General features: G+C 30.6%; 1 protein-coding gene and 1 pseudogene across 1 annotated transcript; both read right to left on the bottom strand.

The window, feature by feature from the left end:
* Positions 1–1,799: 1,799 nt before the first annotated feature.
* Positions 1,800–2,624, bottom strand: LOC105793671 (putative cytochrome c oxidase subunit 6b-like). The gene is made up of 4 exons (XM_012622523.2): positions 2,349–2,624; positions 2,189–2,259; positions 2,037–2,118; positions 1,800–1,963 (listed from the first exon to the last, which is right to left on the bottom strand). The coding sequence occupies exons 1-4, from the start codon at positions 2,535–2,537 to the stop codon at positions 1,913–1,915; spliced, it is 393 nt and encodes a 130-aa protein (XP_012477977.1). The 5' UTR covers positions 2,538–2,624; the 3' UTR covers positions 1,800–1,912.
* A 690-nt stretch (positions 2,625–3,314) lies between these two features.
* Positions 3,315–16,858, bottom strand: LOC128043065 (uncharacterized; annotated as a pseudogene).
* Positions 16,859–17,483: the final 625 nt, after the last annotated feature.

Here is a 17,483-nt window from a genome sequence, read left to right as displayed (position 1 = left end):
AAGAAGAAAATATTAAACTAATTAATAAATAAGGAGTTAATATTTAATATACTACGGTGGAGACGATGAGATTGATTCATGATTTTCTTTTGCTGCATTTATAATATATTTTTTAATTTCATAGCCGAGTTAAAAAAAAATCAAATATCACACATCCCATTTCTTATACATGTTTATTTTTACATTTTAATATATTTTATTAAGCATTTGTCATCATTCTAACTCTATTTATGGAGCCTAAAATATCGAATATATATATCTACTAAATATTTTCTCATAAATATATATATAAAGGTAATTATTTTATACACAATATATGGAATTTTTAAACTCTCTACAAGTAAATTTTTACACTCTTAACTCAACTTGTAGAGTTTAAAACCATGTATAGGATAGTTTTTTAGAAAAAAACCCAATATAGACCTTCACATTACCCTAAACCTATAATTCGCTAGAGTAAAAAAACTCACAACTTATTCTCAATTTGTTGTAAACAAAAATTGATTAAACTCTCCTACTAACTTCCATAAAATGGTGAATTTAATTCTTATATTTTAATTTTATCAAAATTAATCTCTATATTTTTGAATTGATCAATATTAGTCTCTATACTCTAAGAATTTTGAAATTTTAATCCTAAGCTTAGCCGTAATAATTAGATTTGTTTGATTAAATTCAATTACAAAGTATATACTATGCACAATTGTAGGTTTCATCCATATTCTCCAATTAAATTATTCTAAATCCTATACTTTTCAAATTTTAAAATTTTAGTATTGGCATAAATGACCGTCAATCAATCCATTAAATGAAATTTAGTAAATAATATGTGAAAATAACAAACTAACATGTCATTACACAAATGATATTATGTTTTTCTACATCAAATTTTAAAAATATCAAAACTTAATTAAATGAAGTTAACAATTTTTGTTTGACAGGAACTGTAATTTTAAAATTTATAAATACAAAACAATAAATTTCCAAGTACAAGAACAAAATTCATAATTGTAAATTAAATGGACTAATAACTTAATTTGACCCATAAAATTCATGTTGAATTTGCAAAAGTCTAAAATTTAAATATTAAACGAGTCCTTAAAATAATTTGTCCAGCATTATAATGTTCAGATAAAATGTATACATTCATCTACATTTTTATTATTTAAAAGTTTGATTAAATTAATTTAAAATATTTTTAAATCAATTACATTATCATGAGCATATTTTTTTATATTTATAAAAATCAATTAAAATTTATGTACATAATAATATTTAAACTTTCTTTAAAACATATTTAATTTTTTAATAATTGAGAAAGGGAATAGAGTTGATAATCAATTTCAAACACTATTCGATTGAAAAGTATAAAACTCTTGTGTTTTTAAATATAATTCAATGCATAAAATTTAACACAAATTTCCTTTAATATTAAGGATATTTTTATAACACAATTGATGTTTAATAACTTTTATATCATTTAAAAATTTGGGCATCAAATTAAATTTAAATACCAAATTTAAAAAATTATCAAATTTAAATTTTAAATTGAATCAAACTTAGATACTAAATTAAAAATTTTGTTAATATTAACAACGAGTTTTAAAATTACTTTATACTCAAAGGTAAGAAAGAAAGACCCTTACTATCTCACTATTATATCACATCAAATGAAAATTATAATTATCATGTCTGATCATTACATAAAATGGAAATTTGATTCAGAATTATTTTAATATATATTCTTTTATTTATATTTATAAATACCAAATGCTTTTGAATTTTTTAAAAAGATACCATTAAGATTAAGAAACGAATTTAATATTGATCTAATCTTACAGGATAGTAATTAGTTAGCCACATCATCTCAAGTAAAAAAACAAAGCAAGTAGTAATAATGATATTCTCGTCTTCATATGGCAGGGAAGGTTCCAACCGCTCTCGCTTCATCCCATCTTTCAATCTAATTAAATAAACAAATTATGTTTAGGCATATCATCATCTATGCAAAATAAAGACAAAACCCTTTTACTTACCCATTCATCGGGACATAGTGACCGGAAATGCCTTGCCAACTTGTCACATTGGGGAGCATCCTTGCCTTTTTCTTTAATGCACCTTGGATATCAGTTAAATTTTCATTAATTTTTAACTCATTTCAACCACGTCTGTATAAATTAAACCTTACTTATGATATTCAACGTAAGAATCGTAACAGTGGCTTGCTTTTGGTGCTACGTCCTCCTCTCCCTCCGCCACCTGTATGTTTATCCAACACCGATATCCTATCATCACCCATTTATTTATTCACTAACAAATATTGATTTTCATAAAAGATAAGCATGAACCTTGCGAGCCATGTCTTTGTTAGCTATTTTACGAGCAGGAGGTGGCGAGGTGGATTGAGGACTAGGCGGTGCCGAAACGGTGCCATATTCGTGGACCGGCCTAGGAGCTTGCTCACCTCTGGCCACCCTGTTCACGTCTCTTGCCCTCATCTTATCTCGGGGATCTACAGCGGCGCCCGTACTCGACATGGCTATTTGATCACTTCACTTTTTTTGCTGGAAAATATGTTACTTCAGTTTGTTATCTCAAACACAGAGAAACACTTCTCTCGTAGCCTTTTTTTCTTCTTTTTTTTTCCCTTCAAGAATGAGGTTAGATAAATGATTAGCATTTTGATTGGAGTATACATGGAATGGAGACACGTAGTAGTAAAAGGAGACACTTGTGCTATTGGTAGGTTACTGATTTGCCTTTGCCTTTGCATGCAGTGGATAGCTGCAGCTCGCCGCCATAACCCAACTGGTAATTCTTTTTTGTTAGACTTTAGGGAAGCTCGTTAATAGTTATGCTTTGTTATTGGGTGAACATTTGGGGAATCGGCCTACAAGCTCAAATATGGACAGCTCGGGAGGGATAAAGGTCGCATCCATTCGGACAATAGCACAATGCCCCATCATACCAAAAACCTTGGGCTTAATCCGAAACTATCTCAAAACGTTTTAAAAATGGTAGTGAATTCTGGCTTTGCGCATTGAAATAGAAATATTTGCCCATAAACTTTTGTAATTAATGTATATTTTAAAAAAATTGTTCTTAAACCCTGTAAAACTTTAATTAATTAATATTATATTTGATTGCATTGTCAATAAATTAGATAATGATATATTTTGTAAAATTTTTAAAAATAAATTCAATTAATTTCATTTTAAATAACGTGTTAATGTATAAAATTATATATATCATGGATACATTAAATATTAGTCAAATTATTTATACTTAAATAAAGAAAACATTAAGCACTTAGTTTACCGTCTTCGGAAGTTTACGGTATCATCGCTGTCAATTCAATTAATATTGAATGATAATCCTTCTGATTTGGACAAACATAGGTAAATATCGTTAATTTATTAGGAAATTCCAAAAATAATATGGTATGGGCTAGGCACATGTGCCTGCCGTAGGAAGGGATAAAAAAAAAGTGTAAACTATAAAAACAAGTCAACATGAATTGTCTCGTATTAGCATTTTCACGCAATAACTCTACTAAAGGTGATTTTATTATTGAAATAGCTTTCTAAATGTTTATTACAATTTTGATTATCCAATAATTAATTTAGTCTCGAGGTAAGGAATAATCTGTTACGCCAAAAGATGCGGTCAACACAATCAGAACTACACCTGTAATCCAAGCTAATTCACGAGGTTTTTTAAAACCACCAATGAGATAGACATGAAATACGTATAGGATCAGCATTAAGGTCATCATACTTACCGACCATTGATGAACTAATGAATTAACCAACCAAAGTTAGCTTCAGTCATTATGTATTGAATAGAAGCAAAAGCTTCAGTAACAATTTCATGATAGAAAAAAAGTCATACCAAATTTTGTAGCTACTTGTACCAAAAAAGCAAGTAAGCATAATTCTTCCTAGACAATAAAATATGTTAACATGAGGAGGAACATATTACTAGTTATCTCATCTGCAATCACCTAAATTTCGAGATGCTCTTTGAACCAATCATAGACTTTATTGAGATAGGTAAATTAAGAGGACCCCAAAGAACTGTATATGAGAATTTTATCTCATATACAACTCAAACAAAAACACCTAATTAATAGCTAAAACATGTATGGAATAGAAAGTTTGAAACTTTTTAATCTTTCCATTCAATTTTATATGAAGACACAAAAGAGTGAAAATTCGAAAGCTTTTTTTTTTGTAGTTGTAATTATAATGCCAAAAAATCAAGTTGGCATGGTTGTCTTTATATTGATCATTACAGGACTCTTGAATATTCTATTTGCCTACTTATTTCTTTTTCTTTGCTTTGTTTTGTTCTGGGTATAAAATGTGGCTTTATTATTGTTTTCTTTCTTTTTTATAGGAAGTGTCTTGTTAAGACCTTATGAAACAATTGAAATTTCAAATTGATACAAAAACCGCAATACTATTTGTAACAACTTGATTTTTTAGTGGTGTCGAAAACAGTGGTTTAAGGCCACCAAATCCGGCAAGTAAATTCGTAAATATTATTATTTAATACTTACGAGTTAAATATAGTTTTAAAAAGGTTTTTGAATTGGTAATTGTGTTTTATAATAATTTATTAGGTCAAGTGATTTTAGAAAGTGAGGTATTGGGACCTCGTTTCTATAAACCGAGCTGTAAATATTTATAAAAATATTTACGGAGTGTTATTAAGGTAGTATTAAAGTTTCGTTGAAAAATTTTAACGTTTCTATAGTTAATTAATTAAAAGGACAAAATTGAAAAAAGTGCAAAACTTGCTAATTATAATATTTAAGAGATTAAATGGCTTGATTAATAAAAAAAGAAGGACCTAAGTAATAATTGTACCTAAATTTAATGGATGAGGCGGCATAAGAGGAAAAAAAAGCCAATCAATGGCAAAATTGTAATTTTGGTGAAATAAAAAATAAAACAAATTGAAATTGGAAAGTTTCTATACATTTTCTTCTTCAAATTTCGGTTCAAAACAAACATAGAAGAGAGCTTAAGCTGGTTCTTCAAATTTTTCTTCATGCGAGTTCAATTCTTATCTGTTTCTTGTAATTTTTATATTTTTGAGATTGTTACAATTAGGTCCAACTAAACCATACCTTTGTTTTTGATTTTATTAAAAATTTTGGAAGTTTTCATCGATAAATATTAGATTTTTTTGATGAATAACATGGATTTAGAGCTTTGATTATGTTGTATTATGATTTTATAAAGTGATTTTGTTAAATATTGATTTTAGGATTAAATTGTGAAAAGGTTAAAATATTAGGGTTTGATAGTGAATTTTGGGTTTATTAGGGGGTGAATGGAGGCGTAGAGTATTTGGATAGATTATTGATTGAGAAAATTTGTAATGGCTCAAATTCAAGGTTATCGGAATAGTGGTTTCGTAACCACAAATCCGATTTAAAAAGAAATTTATTTTAATATTTTTGCATGAATATTGGTATGATAGGAAAATTGTATGAAAATATCGATAGAAAAATTTTACCGATTTAGTGGTTAGTTAGAAAAAGAAATTATTGAAGAAATTGCGTAAAAATAAGGTATCGAGACTTCAATCTCGTAAAACCGAGTCAAAAATATTTTTATAAATATTTATGAAGTGTTAGTAATATGATATTAAAATTTTGTTAGAAAATTTTAATGTTTGGGTAGTCAATTAAGTGAAAAGGACTAAATTGAAAAATGTGTAAAAGTTACTAGGAGATTAAATAGCTCAATGGTTAAATGAGGAGGGACATAAATTGTAAATAATCCCAAAAGAAGATATTTTGGGCGGCATACGCTGAGAAAAAAATTAGGAGAATTGAAGAATTAAGGGTAAAATTGGAATATTGCAAAATTTACTTTAAAAGTTAGGACTAAAGTGAAATTATCTAGATTCCTCTTTATTTTACTGCATTCCCATCAGCCAAAAACGTCCTAAGGGTTTCTTCAAGCTGGTTTTTTATAATTTTTTCACCAAGTGAGTTAATCCTTGCCTTTTTCTTGTAATTTTTGTGTTTCTAAGACTTTTACAACTAGGTCCTACTACTAAATTCATTAGTTTTTGATTTTATGAATGAATTTGAAAGTTTCTATGAATATGTTCTGGAAGTTTATGATGAAATATGATGAAATTGGAGCTTTAATCTGTTTATGAGATGATTTTATTAGGTAATTTCAATAGAAATTGATTTGTTGGACCTAATTGTGAAAAGTTTAGAATTAAAGTCTAGTGCTAAAATTCTGATTTCCAAAGCTTATAAAGTAGTTTAAAGTGATGGGATAAAGTTTTGATTGAGAAAATCAGCTCAATTGAGAGGTTAATTGAGCATGGATGAAATTATCATTTATTGAAAGTTTAGGGAAAAATGGTAATTAACATCATACACTAAAACAGTTTTGGACAGCAGCAGTACTATAACTTTGAAAAATCACCAAAAATTGTAGAGATCAAATAAGAGAATGAATAAAATATGAAATTAAATCTTATTGAGTCTAGTTTCTTATAAAAGAAACAGTGTAAGCAATGAAATTGTAAATCATGAGATATAATAGATTTTGTGAGACAAGGTCAGAATGAATTTGGGTTCCCCTGTTCTGACTTTGGAAAATCATTAAAAATTGTAAAAAAATTATTATGAGTTATAATTTATATGGTTAGAATCCTTAATGAGTCTATTTTTAGAAGAAACAACTGGAAACATCATCCGAATTCTGTACAATGAGATAATTAATTTTTAGTGAAGAAGGGTCGGAACTGTCAAACAGTGAAACAGGAGAAACTTTAAAGAATAAACTGTACTTATTGGCTAAACCAAAAATTATGAAATTTTTATGGTAAGAATACATGTGAGTCTAGTTTTAGGGAAAATTAACGGATCTTAATTTGGAGTTCCTTAGCTCAAGATATAAATAATTTAGTGACTGTGACTCAGTGAGACAACTTTGAATGCACTATAAATAATAATGGAATTATAGAGAATGTTACATATGAACATGAAAAGTATTAGATTAATGATTAAATTTATTTATTTAGATCCGGAAAATTCAAATACAAAGCTAGATCGAGGAAAAGAAAAAGTTCGGGATTAGTAGACTTTTGGTTACGAACAAGTGTCGAGGTAAGTTCGTGTAACTTGAATTATATTCTTAAATGCCTGAAATGTTTGTTATTGATGTGAATATGACTTGAATGTTCATTATATGAAAACTGATGAAACATTGATATATTTGATAAAAAGGGGAAGAAATCCCGGTTGAATGGAAGGAAAATTCGATGGATCTCTGAAAAGGAATTGACGGTAAAAAGGATCTAGCCGGATGGGTGATCCTATCTGATATAGCCCTCCGAAGAATATGTGGAAAATGGATTTAGCCGGACGGTAATGTGAATTAGGGTCTCAATTTAGCTTTGGTGGTAATTCGGATCAAGCTCATTAGAGTATTTGTCGTTGCGAGGATTTAGCTTTGGGTGGTAATCCCGACAATACTCTATGAGTTTATATTACTGAGGATTTAGCCTTTGGTAATCCCTTTGTAAGGATGAGGTTCATGGAGTGTGCTCTCGAAATGGAAATGTCGCACATGAATATGAATTGACGGACCGGATTTGTACACTAAAGTGTACCTCTGAAAATCCATCGAAATTCCGAGAAATTTAACGGGATAAATATGGAAAAATAACAAGGGAATGAAAATCATAGAATTGATGAGCTCATCGATCATGATATAAATTATTGATACATGGAAATTATTGGACTAATTTGAATGTTGAGTTTGTGCATGATAGGGGAAAAATGTATGGAATGGGTGTATGAATGTTTATTGCATTGTATTGAAAATATTAGGTAAGTATAATTCTTGTTACATGAACTTACTAAGCACAAAGTGCTTACCCTGTTTCCTTTTTCCCTGTTTTGTAGTGTTAAGAGCTCGGAGGTCGGATTTGGTCGGAGACGCATCACACTATCAACCTCAAGATCTCGGTATATAAAGAAACTTTATTTGGGAAATCAATGGCATGTATAAGCTAGTGAAGTAGATGTTAATGTGAAATGAATGTATAGTTAGCCATTGGTATGGCTAACAAATTTTGGTTTTGGTATGTGATGATATTATCTTATGAGTACGATAAACCTATCTTGAAAATATATTGAAATAGATTGGTTGTGTCGGATTGGTCTCGGTTTAAAATTGCAAGGAAGATTAGATATTTATAAAGGGGTTATATTGAGTTTTAAAAAAAAATTCAGTAAAATCTGGTAATACCTCGTATCCTATTCCAGCGACGGATACGGGTAGGGGGTATTACAAGATTAGTTAATTTGATAGATTAATTAATTATGAGATTAATTACAAAAATTGTAAAAGTTTGGGTAATTGTGTAAATTCAAAAATAAAAGGGTATTAATTGTAAAATGAATTGGAAATGAAATATATGCTAATAAATGCATAATTTTGTATTTTAGATCAAGATCTTGTAGATACTCGAGAAAAAGGAAAAATAGCAGAATAATCCTTAAACTTTTACAATTACTACAATTCAGTCCAGGTAAGTTCCTCCGGTTAAAAAAATTTAATATTTGTATAAATTGATAAATGGTATTATGTATTTATTCTATTGTTGGAAATGAATTATGGTTGGAATTATAATATTGAATTAGATTTCGGTTTGAATGCAACGCGGGATTTGAGTACATTCGTAATTTGGTGCATGATGCTATTGGAAGGAGACAATGACATTTTTCCCAAGTAAACTGGGGTTCAGTATTTGTTGTGAACTCTCATGTTTTGCTTTTTGTTTGGTGTAATTGGGTGAATCAGCTCTTACGAGCTTCTGTTTAGCTTACGAGCTTCTGCTCAACTTTCGAGCTTCTGTTGGCGTATTCGGGAGAACCAGCTCTTATGAGCTTCTGTGGACGATGTACTCTTATCCGTAAGTCGTTCTTCGAATGGAAAGATTTCGGTAAAGTGATTTATTAAATGAATTTGAAAGATATGTTATTTATTTTTATTTATATATTGATTTGAATACGGATGTATTTATCAATAGAAGTTATGAATGACAGGAAATTGACAGTGAATGACAGGGAATTGACATGAATGATTTTATTTATTTGACTTGTTATAGTAGGTCCGATAAGATTTTGTTTAATTGTCGAACTTACTAAGCTTCATTAAGCTTATATGTGTTGTTTAATGTCTTTGTAGATTTTCGGAAGGTTGGACGATCGGATCAACACTCATGTCACACTATCCAGCTTACCTCATTAGTTTTTGAAACATTCAATACAGTTTATATGACATGTATAGGCTTTTGTACGGACTTTATCAAAGTTAGTTTATGTAAATATTATGAATAATATTTTGTTTATATAACCAACATACATATTGGTGTGAAATTAAAGTATGATTGTGATGTTAGTATAGGTATATACGTATGTATATAATTAAGTTAAAGTGAACTTTGGTAACTTGGTTAGATAGGTTAATTAAGTAAGGTTGGTTACTTAGTTGACATGTTTTTAAGTTATCAATTGAGTGCCTAAGGGTATAATAGTTGTATGTGGTGATAATACATGTTTAAGACTTAATTTTAGCTTATGTTGAATGCGTTATTATGGCTTGTTGATGTGCATTTTGTTGAGGTTAGGTTGATGTCAATTTGGGTGAAAAATTTGGCTTAGAAAATGACTTATTTTCATCCACACGGGTAGAGATACAATCGTGTGTCTCAGCCGTGTGTGACACACGGCCAGGTGACACGGCCGTGTGTCCCCTGTATCTTCTTAAGAATGCAAGTCAGTATGCTCACATGACCTAGCATACGGGCGTGTGACTTGGCCGTGTGACCCAAGTTAGTTTACTCACATGGGCACGGACACGGGCTGAGGCACGGCTGCATGTCCCTATTTTGAATGCCCACATGGCCTGAGACATGGGCGTGTCTCCTGACTGTGTGAGTCACACGACCTGGCCACACGGCTGTGTGACCCTTGCAGTGTTGAAAATTTTAAATATTTCTGAAAAATTCTCTGAGTTTCCGATTTGGTCTCGACTTGTTTCTAATATGTATTTTGGGCCTTAAGGGCTCGTTTAAGGGACAATATATATGATTTTGATTGGTTTTATTAGGAATATTAATATGTAATGAAACGTTTGAAATTTCTGTCTGATTGATCCGTAAACCCTAGTAATGCTCTGTAATCTTGTTCCGGAGATGGATACAAGTTAGGGGTGTTACACCATTTTTTCTTAAGTATCTTGTAGGATACTGTTATTTTAGTCACATTTCTATTTTTCTCTACTAGTAGTTTAATTGGAGCTTGAACCTAAGTTTCAGTGAGGTTGAGTCCACTTTTTTCGTTCTACCTTCCTTATTTATTTTATCTAATTCTTATATAATTCTAAAAAAACTAAAATAAAAATAAAATAGGGGTGAGAGAGTGGTCACAAATATTTGATTGTATCTCGATCTAATCTTTTTCGCTCTGTCTCGTAGCAATAACTAAAATTATAAAAAAGAGAAATGTTAACGCATCTGGGAAGAAACGATTGATCTCTATCAATAAACCCGCTAAAGAATCGAATTAGAAAGTATTTAGTACCAGTGCTACGGAAAGATATATTTTTGGATCTCACATTTAAAATCCTCCTTTATCGTATTACATTATGGTAATACATATATAAAAAGACCACTTGTATTTGTTTATTTTTACCCAAAATTCCTAATTCAAAATTCAAAATTCAAATGTACAATGATTCGATAAATACTATTTTCCCTTTCTTAAAATAACAAAACAAAATAGGTCCCTTACTGCGTAAGAATTCCTGCTTAAAATATTCATTTATTATTCATTATATGGTTGTTATATGATATGAGACCAAAAAGAGGAAATGGAAAGATAATTTTATATACCAATAGATGAAATAAGGTTGTGGAAAAAAAGATAGCGATTCTTTACAATGACATTGTAGGCCAATTGGAAAGGGATCTAGTCAGGGCAAATGCCAAGAAATTTTTTTAGTAGGGGCTGAAATTAAATTATAATTTTTACGACAGTAAAAAAGTAATTTTTAAATGATTAAATCAAAATTTTATCATTTTTAGGAGACCAAAGTGCAATTTTACCTTTACTAATTTAAAATTTTAAAGGGTTAAAATGAAAAATTTTCCATTTTAGGAGGGATCGGGGCCCCTGCCAGCCCCCCTAGATTCACCCTTAGATGTAGCGTAGCTTAGTAGCGCATTTGTTTTGGGTAAAAAATGTCACGGGTTCAAATTATGCCATCCCTACTTATTACTTCTCTTTTAAATAGTAACAAGAGAGTCGTTTTAGATTGATTAAAATTAAGCATACATAGTCTATCATTTTATCAAATTATATATGATATTATAGGTGTGCACGATATATTGGGGTTAATTATAAAATAAAAGAAACTTTTTTTTTTTACAATCTTATTTATTATAATAAGGAATCGCTCTAGTTTAGTCAGGTAGAACATGGGTTTCCAAAACCCAATGTCGTAGGTTCAAATCCTACAGAGTGTGATTCAACTCTTATTAGGTCAAAAATTACACTAAACTGAAAAAAAAATTGAACAACAATTCAAAATTGACCTCCTTGAATTAAATTATTAAATTAATTAAATTAAAATTATAAAATTAAAGGGGTCAGTCAAAAGAGAGACGTTAACTAATCCAAAAAAAAAGTATGTTAATTAATCAAAGTCTAACTCATCACCATGTCTATATTGTAAATATGAGGTTATGAATAACCCATTTAAAGTAATAGGAATTAGACCTAAGATGATTCCAAATAGAAAAACTTCAATCAAATCAATTTATTTGAAATGAGAAAAGAAAGTTAATATTTATCCTAAATATTAATTTCTATTGCTCATGAATATAAATAACTAATAATTGATAATTAACACGTTAAGGAGCTATAAAATATATGAAATAAGATCGAAAGTTTTGTTTTTATGAATTGTTCGTTCATTCAATTAATTTTCAAATAAGCCTTATTTTACTCGGACTAATAAATAAAGTTGAAGTTATAGTTAAAGTCACTAGTAAAAACTAAAATAACTAGTTATTTTAGGCATGAAAGAGCTAAATGAAATATGCTCTTTATATACATATGTTTATAGAGTAGTCACCTAAGTTTCAATTTTTAAATGAGAGGGGTAAGCAAAAATAACAATTGAATTTTTGATTCATCAATCATTATAAACATTATTTACAAAAATAGAGTGGCAAAACAAGAATAGAAAAGAAAAGAAGTCGATTCATCTTCTTTGTAGTTAGGTCAAGAAAATACCTTTAGATCTAATACAAGAATACAGGAAAAGTCGGCTCACAAATATTGATTAGTAGAATTTATTTATTTATTTATTTCTTGCTCTCTCTTTTTAATCTATATCTAATACTATTAACTACTCTTACTTGTTACTAGACAGCTAAGCAATTCCTTAAAAAAAAAAAAGAGGGCCTCCAACAAAAAACAAAACTTGTTGTGCAAGTATAAGCAAAAGTCAATTTTTAGATTTTGCATCTAATTGACTTGTGGAAATATGATAATTTTCTCCATAAATTATCATAAACTAATTTGTTGGATTCACGAGTTACCTAATCTTTCGTTCCTAGGCCAAACCCAACACCTCCAAGAATTTTCTATAGCATATGATATTTGGTTATACATCGACAAGTAAGAAGAAGAAAGAAATTATTTGAGATTATTGTTACAATTATCATAGAAGAGAATATTTCACAAGCAAAATGAATATAATTCTAATTACAAAGATATTTTGAAATATTTTAAATTCTTTAGAGTAATAATTCTTTCTTTTTTTTCTTTTAAATTTAAAGCTTTATCAACATTTTCAATAAGAATCAAACATTACAAATGTTTAACCAAAAAATTAATTAAAATAAATTTAGAAATAATGTTGGGATCAACCTGTATCAACAACGAACAAGAAAATCAGAGAAGATCGAACACAAATATTTTACGTGAAAAACTCCTCTGAAGAGGATAAAAACCATGGGCAAAGTAGATTTCACTAAATGAGCAAATAATTTGAAATTGTGCAATATGAAGATAACCAAAACAAGAACACCCTAAACCTCGAAAAAACAAAGCTCTCTAGCTAAAACACGAAATTCCCTTAAAAGCTCTCTTAATATTCTCTTAATCTTAATGTGATGAAGATGTCAATTCTAAGGTTACTAAGGCCTTTTTATAGGTCGAAATTCATGTGAATATATATATATGACTAAAATATCCCTAGAATAATCAGATTTTAGCTGAGAAAATATATTAGAGTTTAACTAGGAAAAAAACCCGGTTTAAGTTGAATAAACGTCACCACGTTGTGACATATCACCTCGTCGGGACGTTGTTCGTCATTTCGTCGCAAAGTTGTGCTCCTCCTTATCCTGACGTCGATTTTGTTTTGTCTTTGGTTTACACAAAAATGCAAGGCACACCCCACAGGTAACCCACACATTTACATAAGATCAGACTCAAACATGATGAAATTTCAAAGTTTCTAAAACCTTAATCTTCCCATCAAATCATATCTTAATAATTAATAACAAAGAATTCATAAAACCCAAGGCTTAATATGATTAATTAATGTCAAATTCAAGAATTTAGATACTCCCCTTAGATGATCCAATGTAGGTGTTTAATTGACGATATAACAATCAAAAACTGAAAAATGGAATTGGAGAAATTAAAAGTAGTTTGGGTATGTCATTCTCTTAGTGTGATAACAAAAAAAGCTACAAATGAAACGGGGAATACATAAAAGTAAGTGGAGCACTTCCAGAGTTGTTGCTTTCGCTTCAACTGACTGATTGCTTTCTACAAACTTTAGCATGAAACAAAAACGTAGGAAAATCTAACAAGTACCAATAAGAAAAATTCTCTTTGTCTTCCCTTTGCATTTACCTAAAAGTAATACCAGTTCTAGGAACCAACAAGATATCACCACAAGACCATTCATATGTCTAACACTGTATATGTACATATATATAGATAGAGAGAGTACTGTGTGCAATGCAAGGAAACAACACTATGCATGTTTCTTTCTTCTTAATGAAAGGAAGAGATTAAAACATAAAATATTGGTATCATTAAACAACTATTAGACCTGTAACTTCATTTGTATGACTTGTGGTCAATAGAACAGGAACTGCAAGTTGTCTTTAACGCAAAGGTTATTTTATTACCATGCTATTTCCACTAAAATTGATGCCAACTAGGGCGTGGCTGGTCCTTAAGCCTAAATGGGTTCAATGTCACAGCTGATGTAGTTCAATGGATTTCTTTTCATGTCGGTCTACATCAGCGTGTTGTGCAAGTGTCACTTCTTTGACCCTCTTGAAGAAAATTTCCCCACTCAGTTCTGCAGCATCCTATGAAGTTCTGGGGTTAGCACACCTAATTGGGCTCGAGGTTCAAATGTCTATTTGGGATGAATTAAGCCAACCCTTTTACGTAAAAATCAAGCTCTTGAATGATGTCAAGAAAGGTCATGTTTAAAATGAACTTTATTGACAAAAGAGTGATCATCCAAATCTAATAATATATCATCAATAAACTAGACTCCCTTGTGGTGTCTTTTCTAAACATGATATGTATATGTATTGATTGTATAAATATAATTCTTTCTTTAGACAACCCTTCATAGTTTCAGCAACAAGCTGTTCAAACATGGATATCGCAGGCCTTATGATCGTAGCCAAATGGGGGACAAAGAAAAATGACTGACCTAGGGTTGGTTTAGTGGGAAACTACTAAACTCTTATCATTCTGATTTCCATGTAGCCGCAGACAAACCATTTGTTACATGATTCTCATTCAAAGTACTTAGCTTATAGTTTCAACCTTGAGCCCCTTCCACTTTGACAATAACCTGTCATGTTCAAGTAGCTTGAATCTGCAAATCAGAGAGAGAATGTATTGAGAATCAAAGTTTCCACATTAATCTTATGTAATATTTCTTTTTGATGTGAACGAAAGATATTAGTAAAGAGACGAAAAGTATTTTCAATATGGAATTTGTTTGCTCTGCATTATATTAGGATTCGATCTAGAGTAATCAAGTTAACTTGAGTCTTCTCTTTTGAAACAAATTTCGAATCATCTTGGAACTTTTGAGACTGTACGAACACTGCCCTCTTACAGCGATGTGAAACTTGCTCAAGAAATTGCTATTGAGTTGGAGCATAAAAAGCATTTTGAGAGAATTAATACATTTTACACAATAAAGAGCATGTGTTTGTGTTATTAGCATTTTGCTTATGTATGTGTATATCAATCCATGTATAAAATAAAGAGGCTGCATAACTAATTCGGATTGAACTGAAAAATCACATAGGAATAAGATAATGAGGCTTAACTAACAAAAAAATAATAATAATAAAAACTAAAATGATGTTAGAAGTTGGTATTAAGAAGACTAAAATGAAATCCGAGAAAGGATTGTATGAAACTATTATTCTACGTCCTCTCTATCCATTTTCAATAGAAACAAGACAAATCAGTTTTTTCTTCCTGATTTTTAGTATTTTTAGTTGGATTTGAATTTTTTCAAGAGGAAAAAGCTAAAAATCAGGAAGAAAAATCTGATTTTGTCATGCTCTTGTTGGAAAGGGATAGAGATAACGTGGGATCAGAGTTTCATATAATCCTTTCTCAACGAAAGCCGAAGGCAATGCCTAATGCTAAGATTATTCCATATATAGCAAGTAAAGACTATGGGAAAAGTGTTGGGGAGTTTGGTAGCAAAACAAAGTAAAACAAAAGCAAAAAAGGACCAATGAATCGAAGCAAAAAATGAAGAGAAAAAAGTTTCAACAAAAGGATAACTGAAAACTCACACACACTTATTTCATTTAAAATTTGAATGTATATGTAAGTTACATAACAATTGGACAGTTACCTAATGACATAATTGCTCCCACTAATACATGACTAATACAAACTTGAATTACACACAAAAGTAAGCTGACATATCAGCTATTACATCAAGTTCAAATCAAAAACTAATTCTACTAACTTTGTGAACAAATTACAAGGAAACTAAATAAAGTTACATAGGAACAAAATGAACAAAATGAACTAAGGAAGTTATAGCATTCGATTCAACTCCAATGCTGATCTTCATGTTGAGTTACTGGTCTCCATGCTAAACTGTAGCTGGTCTCTTGTTGCATTTCAGGCCAATGCTTAACACTCCTCATTGGACTGTATGCAACAAACACCAATTTTGCTTCTTAAAGCTTCAAACCTAGTAACTCCTAGTGGCTTAGTAAGAATATCAGCTAATTGGGTTTCTGAACTACAATGAACAAGATTGACTTCTTTTGATTGCTCAACCTCTCGAACAAAGTGAAATTTGGTCTTGAAATGTTTAGTCTTGCCATGAAAGACTAGATTTTTTGCTATGGCAACTGCTGACTGGTTATCAACCCCGATTTCTGTTGGTTCAAACTGTTCTTTATTAAGATCATATAGAAGCTTCCTAAGCCAAATAGCTTGATTAACAACTGCAGCAGCTGCAATGTATTCTGCTTCAGCTGTAGATTGAACAACGGTTTGTTGCTTCTTTGAGCTCCAACAAAAAACTCCTTAACCAAGGGTAAAGAAGTAACCAGAGGTGCTCTTCATGTCATTGATAGAGCCAGCCCAATCACTATCAAAGTATCCTGTCAGCTTAAGCTCATTTCCTTTCTCAAACTTAATTCCGTAGCTCAAAGTTCTCTTGACATATTTGAGAATTCTCTTAGCAGCTTTGAAGTGAATAACATCACAGCAGTGCATGAATCTTGATAGGAGACTAACACCAAACATAATATCAGGCCTGGTTGCTGTTAAGTAAAGCAAGCAACCTACTAGGCTTCGATATTCTTTCTCATCAACTCTCTTTTGATTTCCACATTAGTCAGCTTCTCTCCTTGAGCTACTGGTGTGCTGACTATTTTACAATTCAACATGCAAAATCTGTTAAGAATCTTCAAGGCAAAGGCATGTTGGCTTATAAAGATGCCTTGATCAGTTTGGTTCACTTCCATTCCAAGGAAGTATGTCATAACTCCCAAATCTGTCATTTCAAAAACTTCTTGCATTTGCACTTTGAATTCATTAATCAATTCATCTTTGCTTCCAGTCACTAGCAAATCATCTACATAGAGTGATACAATAAACAAGGTCTCACTTTCTGACCTTTTCACATAAAGTGTTGCTTCACTAACACTTTTCTCAAACTCGAGCCTAGATAGGTATGTGTCAACCCTATCATACCAGGCCCTTGGTGCCTGCTTAAGGCCATACAGGGCCTTTTTCGGCTTATAGACTTTGTCCTCTTCTCCTAGGACTTTAAACCCATCTGGTTGTTTAATGAAAATATCCTCTTTGAAGAAACCATTGAGAAATGCTGACTTAACAT

Source organism: Gossypium raimondii, chromosome 8, assembly GCF_025698545.1.
Source record: "Gossypium raimondii isolate GPD5lz chromosome 8, ASM2569854v1, whole genome shotgun sequence".
Lineage (NCBI taxonomy): Eukaryota > Viridiplantae > Streptophyta > Magnoliopsida > Malvales > Malvaceae > Gossypium > Gossypium raimondii.
This window is presented reverse-complemented; position numbering and strand designations above follow the sequence as displayed.

Bases quoted from the DNA above. Each gene is read 5' to 3' on its own strand.
- LOC105793671 (XM_012622523.2), bottom strand. From the start codon at position 2,537: ATGTCGAGTACGGGCGCCGCTGTAGATCCCCGAGATAAGATGAGGGCA. The intron at 2,119-2,188 runs GTAAGGTTTAAT...CTGATATCCAAG, and splicing joins TCTTACGTTGAATATCATAA to GTGCATTAAAGAAAAAGGCA. The intron at 1,964-2,036 runs GTAAGTAAAAGG...TTATTTAATTAG, and splicing joins CACTATGTCCCGATGAATGG to ATTGAAAGATGGGATGAAGC.